General features: G+C 41.3%; 1 protein-coding gene across 10 annotated transcripts in view; it reads left to right on the top strand.

Annotated features, from left to right (window-relative positions):
* The window catches only part of DOCK8 (dedicator of cytokinesis 8), a 135,924-nt gene that overhangs the window by 70,627 nt on the left and 52,075 nt on the right, over positions 1–13,222 (top strand). For all 10 annotated transcript variants that reach the window (XM_039544064.1, XM_039544062.1, XM_039544057.1 and 7 more), the window contains 4 exons: positions 10,471–10,588; positions 11,474–11,544; positions 12,266–12,404; positions 13,038–13,139. In XM_039544064.1, coding sequence (XP_039399998.1) covers positions 10,471–10,588; positions 11,474–11,544; positions 12,266–12,404; positions 13,038–13,139 — 430 coding nt within the window. The remainder of the gene's footprint in view (positions 1–10,470; positions 10,589–11,473; positions 11,545–12,265; positions 12,405–13,037; positions 13,140–13,222) is intronic.

The raw sequence follows: 13,222 nt of genomic DNA, 5'->3' as shown, positions 1-13,222 counted from the left end.
TATCATCTCCCATTGGGTCCCTTGCACAAGTGTGAATGGGCCTTCCCTCTGGATCTCCAGGATTCATGGGGGCTGGGAGGGTGAAACTGATTACATTTTGTGCATCGCACAAAACACCCACTTGAGTGAATGGTTACTTGGAAACTCCATGAGATGGACCTCACAGAGTTATACCCAAACCCCAGCCTAAACCTAATCTGGATCTGAACACAGACTCCTGAACTGATCTCTAATTTTAAGTATAAGAAAACATCATCCAGGCTATTATCCATATTAAAAGTAAAATCATGTTTAAAAAACCCAAAGAACTATGGCTATCTTGAGAATTTATGCATGTACTTCCTTTTAAAATAATGCAGCATATTAAAATTCTGCTGATACACCATTTCTTCTGTGTTTTCCAAATTATTGAAAATGAGTTTATATAGTCAGTAAAATAACTGCAGTTTGGGATAAACTGCAGTTTGGGATTACAGCCATTTTTCTGAAGACCTAATAATGAGTGAAAACAATAGAACCAACAGATACTATGTTGACATATACTAAATAACTGCGTTATTTGTATCTGTTACCATCAGCAACAAATGCCAAGGTTAATTTAGTGATCACAGTACATTTGCATATCAGTCTGTGTTCTGTATTAGTAGGGTCTACCTAGAGATATATTGAATTTTATTATGTGTGGTATTCATGTCCTAGTCATCCACAGACGTATCTCTTGTTGATTAAAATTTGGAACTCAGCCACACCGGGATGTAACTCACAAGTAGTCATGTAATTTAGTATGAAGAACTACCAACCAACACAACCAATAATTTTGAGTAATGGCATTTAAGCACAAGAGGGTCAAAGTCTTAAAGCCTGTGCATATATTTTATTTTGGTGGAGGATAGATCTCCTCTGCCCTGACCATTGAACATGGTCAAGTCAGTGCAGTAAAATTTCATGGAGATGTAGAACAGGACAGCGAGTTCAGACCACAGTGGAGTTGTACAGTGTGCAAGTCAGGGCAGGGTTTGACCCTATTGTGTTTAGACAGAGCAGTACATGAGCTGATCTCTCTTCAGAGGATTCTCCAACCCAAGTCAGTGTTATGTGCACGGTAAGGGTTGTTTCTGTGAATCGGTGGTTTTACTGAGAGAATCTAAATTAGATTTGCATTAATTTTATGTTGTCATCTTTATTTTATTAATTATTGTCTTGTGGACTTGCATAAACATTGTTTTGTTATTATCTTAGCCAATGTTTTGCTCTTCCTTTGACATCAAAACGTCTTCTCCACAGTTAAGCATTTATATTGCTTTGACACTGACTTACACAGAAATTTTTCTACTGTCATTTTTGACCTTGTAACATGGTGTCCAAACACTAGCACTAAAGGAACTCAACTTAAAAATCAGACTTCTATATGAAAATGTTTTACCTGCTATAGTTACAAATCACAACTAAAATGACTAAAACTGCAAGACATTAAAGAAACATATGCTCTTCTGTTTTAACGATATGTTTACCTTTTACATAGTCAGGCTTCACTATTCCCCTGGACAGTCAGTTGATTTTCCCAGGGTTTTGTTTTGGGTTTTTTTGTGCGTGTTGAGGTTTTTGATGCAACAACTGAGGAGAGAAAAGCATTTACAAAAATAGACACATGCAGTTGAAAGTAACAAAACTTGGCAGAGAGACTTAGGAACAGAAGTACCTGAAACTACTTACATTTTTTAAAAAAAGTTTTAGATCTCAAGATGGTGGTGTCCATTTAATACTAGCCTGAGAACAGTAACTGAATCATGCTATACCCCATTTATTTGTATGTGAAACTAGCATCATTGAAAAATACTTGAGAGTACCCATAAAGGATTTTTAAAGAAAACCAAATAGGCCTAAACTGGTGAAATCTGGGGTGGTAGGTGGTTGTTTTTAATTAAACTACATTGTACCTGAAGTTTGATGTCCGAAATCTGATGCAAGTCATCTTCAAATTATGTTGGTCTGTGTTCGAAAAAACAGTTTTACCTTTCAAAATTCTGGGAAGAAAGTTTGTAGTTGGACTGACATCATTTATGCTAAAGTTCACCCCAGTATGAGTTCGAAATGCTGAGATTATTATTATTTGGTGTATGCAATCCATGCCACAGCGTTCTTATCAACAGTGTTCAAGGCACAAAGACCTCCAGGAAGTTGAGTCATTTTGCAGTCCTCAGCAATGTGTGTCATAGTTTGTGGCTGCCTGCATTGACATAGTGGACGTTGCTGAGATGATAAACCCAAATAGGATGTTTATAATGGCAAAACTAACTCAGTCTTTAGCTGCAGTGATACTTGTATAATGCTGGCTAAATAAAGGAACAGTTTACAGTACAGCAGTGTGAAGATAACATTCCACAACTAGAAACAAGAATCAGTGGCTGCAGCTGACCAAATTCCAGAGTGTTTTGCGCAGCATAAGTGCTCCATCCTAGAGGTCGTAGGGTAAGGTATCCCTTACAAAAATTAATCTCCATAAAAAGCACGCTCAAAAAATAAAGAGAGGGAGAGAGAGAGGGTCAGAATGGGTCAGATCCTGAGCCCTGATGTGGCCTCTTTTCATCATCACTTTACATCCCACCCGGCTGTACTTCACCCTTACCTGTCTAATCTTACTGGCCATTACAAGGAAGTGTAAATGAGAGCACTGAGGTTGCTCTAACTTGCACTAGGAGTCAAGTTGGGCCCTGATTGTTCTGAAAATTGGGGGAGCCAAAGATGATATATGAGCCACATTTACACAGGCACTGACTTTACAATGTGCTGGGGGACGAGGGGCTCTGCCCCAGGCCCTACTCCCACCCCACCTCTTCCTGCCTTTGCATTAGAGGAGCTAGATACAGCCTTTAATGGAAAGATTAACCATACTGGGATACCTTTGCTTTCCTAATGACCCTTTCCACCAGATACAAATGTCTAATGGTCCTGAAAGGGGATGTTTCAGCCTTGTGTATCAGTTACTTTTCTACTTTTATCGAACCCAAGAGTAGCTGTGACACATAGACCAGAATGTGTCCATTAGGCACAGCTGCACTGTCCCACTGGCATTACCAGGGGGCACTGATCCCCAGGGAGACACAGTGTCTCCTGGAGTTCCCCAGGCCTACAGGAGCATGCTGCTGTGCCACAATTTAGGAGAATGTTCTCCCTCCCATGCATGGCCTGCTCGCTGCTGGTTGTTGCAGTAGAGAGGGTGTTCTGGGCGTTGAGGGGGCAATCCAGACCAGTGAGAGGTAGTGTCACAACTTGTGCTGCAACTCTGGGTGTCTTACAGTGCTTTGCTGCTGGAGCTCCCAGCCTGGGATGCTCACAACCAGCCTACATGCATGTAGGTCCCACACTGAAGTGTCTGTGCTCGACAGCCCTGGTTCAGCAGCTCCAGCCCCAGCGGCCTGCCTACAGCCCCACTCTGGCTTCCACCAGCTTTTACTAGTTGCAGGGTGAGCCCAACACACTTCCCATCCCAAATTTTCCCCAAACCATGTGCTCTGTAATGTCCTGCCCCCTCCTGAGCATTTTGGAGAAATAATAAAGTTTGTTTGTTCCTCTAAATCAGGGGCCGGCAACCTTTCAGAAGTGGTGTGCTGAGTCTTCATTCATTCACTCTAATTTAAGGTTTTGCATGCCAGTAATACATTTTAACGTTCTTAGAAGGTCTCTTTCTATAAGTCTATAATATATAACTAAACTATTGGTGTATGTAAAGTAAATAAGATTTTTTAAATGTTTAAGAATCTTCATTTAAAATTAAATAAAATGCAGAGCCCCCCGGACCAGTGGCCAGGACCCAGGCAGTGTGAGTGCCACTGAAACTCAGCTCGCGTGCCGCCTTCGGCACCCGTGCCATAGGTTGCCTACCCCCTGCTCTAAATACACAAAAGCCACCACCTTGCCACGTTAACTGGAGTTAACATTCACTTTAATTCAAACACAGCACTGGTGATTTGGATGAATAGTAAAACAAATGTATTAACAAAAGAAAATAGGATTATAAGTGAGTTCAAGTATAAAAAATAAAGTTAGAAAGGGTTACAAGCAAATAAAAGTGAAAACATGCCTCTAAAAGTCTCAATCTTAATCTAGCAAGGTACAGGTTTTGTTCAAAATGCTTTTTCTCACCTATATTCAGTTGCCATAGAGTTCAACCCCTCCTTGGTGGAAGGACCCATCTTTCTCAGCATGCAAGAGTGCTGTTCCTTTGTGTATGTCTAGTGATGGATGCAAAGATGGCTTCTGTCTTTGCTTATATCTTCCAAAGTTCAGTGGCTTTGTTTCAAGAGGCAGGATGACCTCATGCTGTTCTTCCCTTCCTGTCTGTAAATGGGGCTTCCATTGTTTTGATTCCACCATGCATAATTTTTATAGTAGACAGGTAAATGGCTACTTTTCTCCTGTCTGGAAGGGAACCTGTTTCTCCCTGTTTGGCCACAGACTTTAAAACATAATATCATTTAGTATCCATATTTCCTCATAGGGTGTCAATACATACATTTCACAGTGATATTAATCACCAGTATGTCATTAGCTTTCAGAAAAGACCTCACTCTATACACTTTTATAATACAGCAATATTGTATTCAATCAGTTGATTCAATTGCTTATCACTTGAGGTTCACCCCTACCCTTGTAATTATACACCAGTAAACCTTTGCAGTGTATTCTTCTGAAAAGTAAAACCCAGACCTAGCTTCTCTCTCCTGCTGGGGCGTAGACGCCATGCTGTCTCCTCCCTGACTTGTTAGTGTGAGGTTTGCCTCCACCCCTTGTTAGCTTGATAGGTCTGTTTACTCAATATGTAAATACATTCTCATCGTCTTTCAGAATACTTTGGAGGAGTGGGGGAGGTCTAGGTTAGATATTAGGAAAAACTTTTTCACTAGGAGGGTGGTGAAGCACTGGAATGGGTTACCTAGGGAGGTGGTGGAATCTCCTTCCTTAGAGGTTTTTAAGGTCAGGCTTGACAAAGCCCTGGCTGGGATGATTTAGTTGGGAATTGGTCCTGCTTTGAGCAGGGGGTTGGACTAGATGACCTCCTGAGGTCCCTTCCAACCCTGATAGTCTATGATTCTATGATTCTAAGTGACTCCCAGGAGAGGAAAACACATGCCTTTTTCTGGGGTAGACTTGTTTACCATCTCCCTCTGACATGCCTGGTTTAAACACACTTGAGTCATAATTCTAGCATATATCTGTAACTTTTATTACCCACTGCACAGATACTTCACAGAAGAATATAAAATAAATGATCAGTGAGTTGTTAGTTTTCCAATGATACCTCACGAGGCATATTTTGTACAAAGATTATTATAGTAGTGTGTAGGGTGTGAATACAAGAGTGCTTAGTGTCCAAGAGGGCCATGCCTGACTCTCTGTTTTCTCTCCCTCTGTCAGGGTGGCTTGTAGTCCGTGTGACGCACCTCTGCTCAGGAGGGCTGCCAGTTGTATCTGGGTCATGCACAGTGGGAGGAAGCTCCATTTACCTTTATCCTCCTGACCTCACACAGACTAACCAGGACTTACAACAATCTGGCCCTTTCTGAATGCAAGTGCCAGATGCTGCCCTTTACTGTCCCTAGTTGTGGTGGGGTTTGCAAATGTGAGACCAGTGGAGATACATGAGCATAAAGGGGGTCAGAATTTGGCCCTTATCTATGTACTTGCTGGATTAATTTGTACATTGGCGCCTCCTCATATGTGTAGTCAGCAGAGAGCTCTCTGTTTACATGTGATTTTACACATCTTTCATCTTAAATCACATCTAAATGTAAAATCCAGCACTCAGGGTCATTATGTGGATTTGTGACACCCTCTATAGAGCTGCAGATCCATAAACCAATGAACAGATTATACAATCTCTCCTATATGTGTTTTTCGTCTCTGACAGGTGTAATATTGATAATATCCTTTGTTTAATAAGTCATTCGGCCAAGTATAATTCAATAGAAGTTACCAATATATTTTGCACTTTCCTTAGCTGTTTCATAGCATCATGTTGAGAGAACCTAGCTGAATGGAAATTGCATATAAAAATGTAAATGGTAGATTGCATTACTCTGTGAGACTTGGCACACAGCAAAATGAAAGGCAAGTCATGCACTAGTTTGTCCGCTAAGACATGCTGCAGTCCATCTAGCATGTCCTAGCTGATAAACCAACCTGGGATGTGTTTTTAATTTCACTGTGAAGTCTGCTACATCTCACAAAGTACTGCAACCCTAAACATTGCAGTACATGGTGATAAACAGATCTAAGTTTTCTACGTCTCCGTTTATTTGTACCAAAAGAATAATAATAATTAATAATAATACTAATAATACTTATCTCTTAGATATAGCACTTTTCATCAATCAGTCTCAAGCAGCTTCCCAGTCTATAATATATTTATCCTCACAAAAACCTCTGTGATGTAGGAAAGTACCATCATCCCCATTGTAGACATGAGGAATTGAGGCACAAAGAGGCTAAAGCGATGTCTAAACTGCACGCTTTTTACAGCAGCATATAGAGTACATACACTCCACCCTCCACCCCAGCACATGTATAAATATTTCTTGTAGGTGGTGAGGTGCTGCTTAGGCAAGTAGGGGAAAGACACACCTGATCCCTGTGTGATGAACCCAGATACAGACCCTACTTGGCGCTCTACAGCCCAAGCAGTGCTTCCCCTATGTACACTGCAGTTTTGAGCGGTGCAATGTCCCACTGCCTCTCCACTGCTGGAGTCTTTCCCTGCTGCAGAGAAAGTCTCCAGCAGTGAGAAAAGTCTTGGGCAGAAGGGAGGAAGCAGACAAAGGCTCAGGCAGCTTCCTTCTGCTGGAGCCTTTACCCACCATAGTGAAAGACTGGCAGAAGGGAAAGGCTCTGGCAAGGAGGAGGCAACAGGGAAAGGCTTTGGCAACTCTGTGCTGCTGGAACCTTTCCCCACTGCCTCCCTCTGGCAGAGCCTTTCCTTGCCACAGTGACAGGCTTTGGCAGCAGGGAGCTGCCTCCCTTCCACTGGAGCCTTTCACTGATGTTTGTAGCTATACATACCCTACACACCGCTGCCAATGTTGTGCAGTATAGATGTAGCCTACGGGTAGGTCTATACTTACCTGCCGGGTTGACGCGTAGCGTTTGACTTCTCAGAGTTCGAACTATCGCGTCTAATCTAGACACGATAGTTCGAACTCCGAACGCACTCCCGTCGACTCCAGAACTCCACCACCGCGAACGGCGGTGGCGGAGTCGACGGGGGAGCCGCGGACTTCGATCCCGCGGCATCTGGACAGGTAAGAAGTTCGAACTAAGGTAGTTCAACTTCAGCTACGCTATGACCAGTGTAGACCAGGCCTTAGTGACTTGCCCAGGGTCACACAGGTCACCATGGCAAAGCAGCGTATTGAGCCCAGGGCTCCCATGTCTTAAACTAGTGCTGTAACCACGGGACCATTCTTTCATGAACATTTTCTCAGACAAAGCCATAGTGCCACAGATATATATGGTACTGCTGAGCTGTTTTATATGCAGTTTATGATTGCAACAGTTACAAGTAGGGTATGAGAAATGGTGGCAGCTATTCTAAGCTTTATAGGATGCTTTCTGCTCAGACTGATGCTGGCTAAACTGTTCAGAGCCTGCAGTTTCAGCCAAAATTTTTGCCCTTGTTACCCAGTGCTAATTTTATTCCTACTAAAAGCAGCAAAGAATCCTGTGGCACCTTATAGACTAACAGACGTTTTGTAGCATGAGCTTTCGTGGGTGAATATCCACTTCTTCGGATGCAAGTTTATTCCTACTGCAGTAGGTAGAGAACTGGTTAGGAAATCTGTTCTGCATTGGACAAGGCAAAATGAGATACGCAACAGACAAAATCATGTAAATCAAGGTCCTTGTACCAGGTGGTCATTAATCTATGTTAAACGCTGACATTTGGCAGAATCCTAGCTAAGAAATCCACAGCTGTCAGACCATCATAAAAACAACTTTCATAACAAACAGCCATGTTTTCCTTCATTGGGGCTTTCCTCAGAGTGGGGTTGCACCTGTATAACTGAATGGCAAATTTGGCCCAATGAGTGGTATGAAGTGAATATTGTGCTGCCGTTATAGTATGCAGAAATGCAACTTGTTGTTTGGAATTAACTCAGTATTGTGGCAGCCCCACTGAAGTCAACTGTAATTTTGCCATTGACTTCACTGGGGTCAGGGTTTTACCCTTGCATTTTGAAGCACAGGCACCGACTTTCCAAAGTGCCGGGGGTCAGGCCACGCACCCACTCCACCCTTCGCCCCCAAATCCCACCCCTGCTCCACCCCAGCCCGCCTCTTCCCACCTAGTTCCACTTCCTCCCCTGAGCGCGCCACATCATCACTCCACCCCCTCCCCACCAGAGCCTCCTGCACGCTGTAAAACAGCTGATTGCAGCAGGCGGTAGGCACTGGGGTAGGGGGAGGCGCTGATCTGTGGGGCCCATCACCGGGTGGGAGGCACTGAGGGGATGAGGGGGAGCTGATAGGGGGCTACTGGTGGGTGCCCAGTGCCCACTATTTTTTCCCCAGGGGTGCTCCAGCCCCAGAGCACCCACGGAGTCGGCACATATGTGAAGTACCCTTATGTATCCTTTGATCCTGCAGACTCTTCCACTCTGCTAGCCTATCCTCCACTCCGCAAAGTCAATTTGTGCAGGTGCAGTGATCTGTCTATGTAGAGAAGCTTGCAAGATTTGGGGGTTAGTTAATTGTAAAGGTATACTGCATTTCCAGGACGGAGCTGCATTTAAAAATATATATATATGTGTATAAACATTAGTAAAAATCAATCCCCAAACCAAACACCAAGAACTACAGGTTGAAAAACTATTTAAGTGCCATCATTAACCTGCTATCACTACTGAGTTGTTATAACCTTGGCAAATGTAAAACAGAGTTGTTGAATTTATTCGGTGAATATATATATATATATATATTGCATCTCTGAGCATATCCTTCGTTCAGAGCCAATTTCTATGTAGGTGAGAAGCAGCAGCCCTATCCAGCAATGCTCTCTATTTGTCTTGTGTTATTAAGACGTTCTTATAAGCTTTGTTTTTGCTCTTTAACATTTGCAGACAATGTAGGCTCATTTTCCTGAATAGAGATTTTTGCGTTTCATTGCATAAAGCAGGAATGTTAATTTATTATGGAATCAGCACATTTTATTGAATGAAAATGGTCTTCATTTGTTTCCATATCACATTGCCTCATAATAAGCTATATCACTAGGTTCTGGAATGCTAGGGGAATGAAGGATTAGCTGAGACTCAATGTACCTTGAACTTTCCCTTCCTTGGCAAGGAAAGCTTTAAATGCTAGGTCTGTGTTACACGATTTTTTTTTTATTTGCCAGCAACTATAAAAGCAGACAGCTGCTGTCTAATGAAAGAATAAACTAAAACAAAGAAAAAAATCAGTGAAATACATCATTGCAGCTGGGGCATCCAGGCTGCTTTGTATTGATCTAAACAAAACATTAGGCAGACATGGATAAAAAAATGGATGTGTGTGTGTGTGTATATTGTTTGTTGGTTTGAACCAAATACCTAGTGAAACTCAAAGCCAAGTGATTTTTTTGTTTGTTCCTTCCCCACAAAAGGTACAGGCTCCTATTCTCCCCTGTTGGTCATCTACCCTCCTATCACCTTCTACCATCTTCAGTGAGCATCTGAGTGGCCCTTGGATGACCATCAGATGGCATATTGCTGTCCTATATGGATAGATAATTATATATATATATATATATATATATATATATATATATATATATATATATATATATATATATATATATATATATATATATATATATATATATATATATATATATATAAAGAGAGAGAGACATTTGTTTTAATTGTGGGCTGGTTGCTGGCTTGATGTCCCCCATCCCTCCATCATACATACCAGTTAAGGGTCTCCTGAGAAGAGTGATGGGAACAAGGGGCTACCTTGGCCCCTATTCTCCAGCAGCGGGACTGGTAACAGTTGTTCTCTCTGTCTGTCTAGCAAGCTAACTAATGTAGGTGTGTCTTTGCCATGGTATCTGAGTGGGAGCTGTATTTGTTCTCACATGGGAATGGAGATTTTCTTAGGCCCAAACACTCTAGCTTGTCTCACAGCCCTAGAGTAAAAGGGCTGGGCAACAGGGTACTTTGGAAGAATGGGGGAATGCCAGGTTGCCCTCTCAAAGGCATAGTTTATCATTAGGAATACCACAAAACATACACTCCGTATTGCGCAGCACCAGAATCTTACTCTTTTCCAACAAGCTCTGTAGATAGGAAGAGCTCTTTCAAAGCCTTCAGTCTCTAGGTCAAATTACAGCATTGGGAGAAGAAGAACCGAGTCAGATGCGATGCCAAGTACTTTGTTCTTCAAAAGCAAATAATTGTTCCTTACTCATTTACTTTTCCTTTCTTTTGCTTCCAGAAATCTCCTTTATGTTTACCCACAGAGGTTGAATTTTGCTAATCGACTGGCCTCTGCAAGGAACATTACCATTAAGATTCAGTTTATGTGTGGAGAAGATGCTACCTGTGCAATGCCGGTAATATAGACTAAATAAGAGGATCAGACATCTGTGGAGCATACTCAACTAGCAGTAGTACTGACAAAACCTGTGAAGGATTGACTTGTGACCTCATGCTTCACACACAGCTACGATTTTTTGTGGGCCTTGCACTGAAACCAGAATGGTTTCGATCGCAGTGCTCATGAAGCATGCCATTCACATCAGGAAGCAGGGCTAAAGGACTGAGAAACAGCAGAAGAGACTTGTAATTAGTGTGGAACAGGAACATATCCTCCTGTATTCTCTAATGCTTCGTGTATTACATGAAAGAGTAAACATTCTGTAGCTTCTATTTAAAAAAGAATAAGATTGCCTTCTATGTGAGTGCCATGTTGGGAACTCTACCAGTAAATCCACAGAGGTTCAGAAACCTGTTAAGAATGTTATATTCTGTCCCCCACTGAACTAATCCTGGGCACTATAAATACACAAATATCAGGTCCATCCATGCATAACACTGAGGATAGAACCTGTGACCTTGACACTGGAACAGTAAACAGACCCACAGTGAGACAGAACTGGTAAACATCTTCATATGCAGATAGTTTTCCATTCAGCAGCCCAAGATATCTAGATATCTTTGTGTGTGTGAAACTGTGCAACCTTGATGTTCTTTTAACAAAGTTTTGTTTTAGATGTTTAAATATACAGTATTGAAAAAAGTATTTAAATCTGAGTGTTCTATTTTCTATCAGCAGGTTGTCATGAATGGGATGTGTAATATATGTACGTCCCATTCATGACAACCTGCTGATAGAAAATAAAATGCTGTCATTTTTCAACATTTAAATCTTTCTGAAAGGTGATATAAAATTTGATAGCTATATGCCTGATCACTATTACTTTTATTTTTGAATACAGATCATTTTTGGAAAGTCTTCAGGTCCAGAATTTTTGCAAGAGATGTACACAGCTCTCACATATCATAACAAGTATGTGTACTATTATTAATATTCTTTTTATTATATATTAAATACCAGTCATTTGCTCAGGGATGCTTTTAACTGTACATAGCTTTTTAAAATACTTTAAAACCCCACACAGTTGATTAGTGAAATTCCATATTTTTCTGATTTCAAATACTGCTTTGAAGATTTGTCACATTCAGAGCTGAAATAATCCCAATCATTGAAATCATGGAGACTGGGTTCTATTATTATTATTATTGATGATATTAGATTTATTTTTCAGAAGGAAATTCAAGGATTTTCCCTATTTGAAAGTTAAGAAGTATGTCCAGAAGTAAAAAGTAGTTCTGGGACTTTAGAATATTCCTCATTTGGGTGAATTAGCGGTTCCAAACAAAGCTAAATAGAAACACTCAGGTCAATTTGGACCCAGAATTTAGGTGTTGTTAAAACTAGTGTTTTCAAAACCAAAGATTAATAGAAGGCAGTTTCACAAGTGTGGAGAGAAGAGACATCTGAGGTGTCTCAGTGTGAGTCTCTCCATTTCTGCAGGGCAGCTAATTCATAGATTGATGTTTATGTATGAGTACATCATTGGCCTGCTTGAGCTAATACACACTTTGATACATCTAGCTATTTGTCTAGAGACTTAGACAACTCATATCATAGTAGTATCTGGGCCCCTAAACGCAAGTTAGCCTTCCTGCCTGTTTCATGATGTATGTGTTTGGTATTTTTAAAACAGGTCTCCTGACTTTTATGAAGAGGTGAAAATTAAACTGCCAGCTAAACTCACAGAAAAACACCACCTACTGTTCACATTCTACCATATCAGCTGTCAGCCAAAGCAAGGAGCGTGTGTAGAAACCCTCCTGGGATATTCAGTAAGTCACTTGTGATTTACACTTCAGCTCCCTGTGCACACAGGCCTTTTGTAGAAATAACTAACTCATTTCCTCACTTAGTCCCCAGCCAAAGTAGCAAAAACACTCTATCTTGTTATTAGAGAGACAAGGTGAGTGAGGCAATATCTTTTATTGGACCAACTTGTGTCTGCCATCCTGGGACCAACATGGCTACAACAACACTGCATATATCCTGTTATAACAATTTCCAGACGTGAGTAATAGGGTCTTGATGTTAACATTCCCCAGCACCCACATCTGCATTCAAATGTTATGGCTTTTGTGGCTACATCAAAAGAATTAACAAGCACAGGTACAGATCACAGACTGGATCAGATGCTCTGATCCTGCAAAGAATTCTGCAGGTACTTAACTTTACACACTGAGGGTGGTCTCAGTGAAGTCTGACCTTATGTAATGCACAGGCTCTTATGTCATGCGGGGGCGTGATGACACTTCTGCAGATTTTGGCAGAAATTACTGTGGAGTCAAAAACAGTTCTGGTCGATATCTAATCATTGTTCTGTTGACTGTAATTATCACAAACTAGATAAATAGCCATACTCTCATGCAGTAATGAATATCACTTTGTTTTTGCCTCATCTATTTCAGTGGCTGCCAATTCTATTAAATGATCGTCTCCAGACTGGACATTATTGTCTTCCTGTTGCCTTGGATAAGTTGCCTCTAAACTATTCAATGCATTCTCCAGAGGTAACAAACAAAATAGCTAATAGATACTATTTCCCCAGTTAAAGGGGCACTGTCGGTATTTTAGGCTCCAACATTTGCCTAAC

The sequence above is a fragment of the Mauremys reevesii genome, linkage group 6 (genome assembly GCF_016161935.1).
Source record: "Mauremys reevesii isolate NIE-2019 linkage group 6, ASM1616193v1, whole genome shotgun sequence".
NCBI classification, from domain to species: Eukaryota; Metazoa; Chordata; order Testudines; family Geoemydidae; genus Mauremys; species Mauremys reevesii.
Note: the sequence above shows the minus strand (reverse complement) of the source record. Positions and strands in the feature narration are given on the sequence as shown.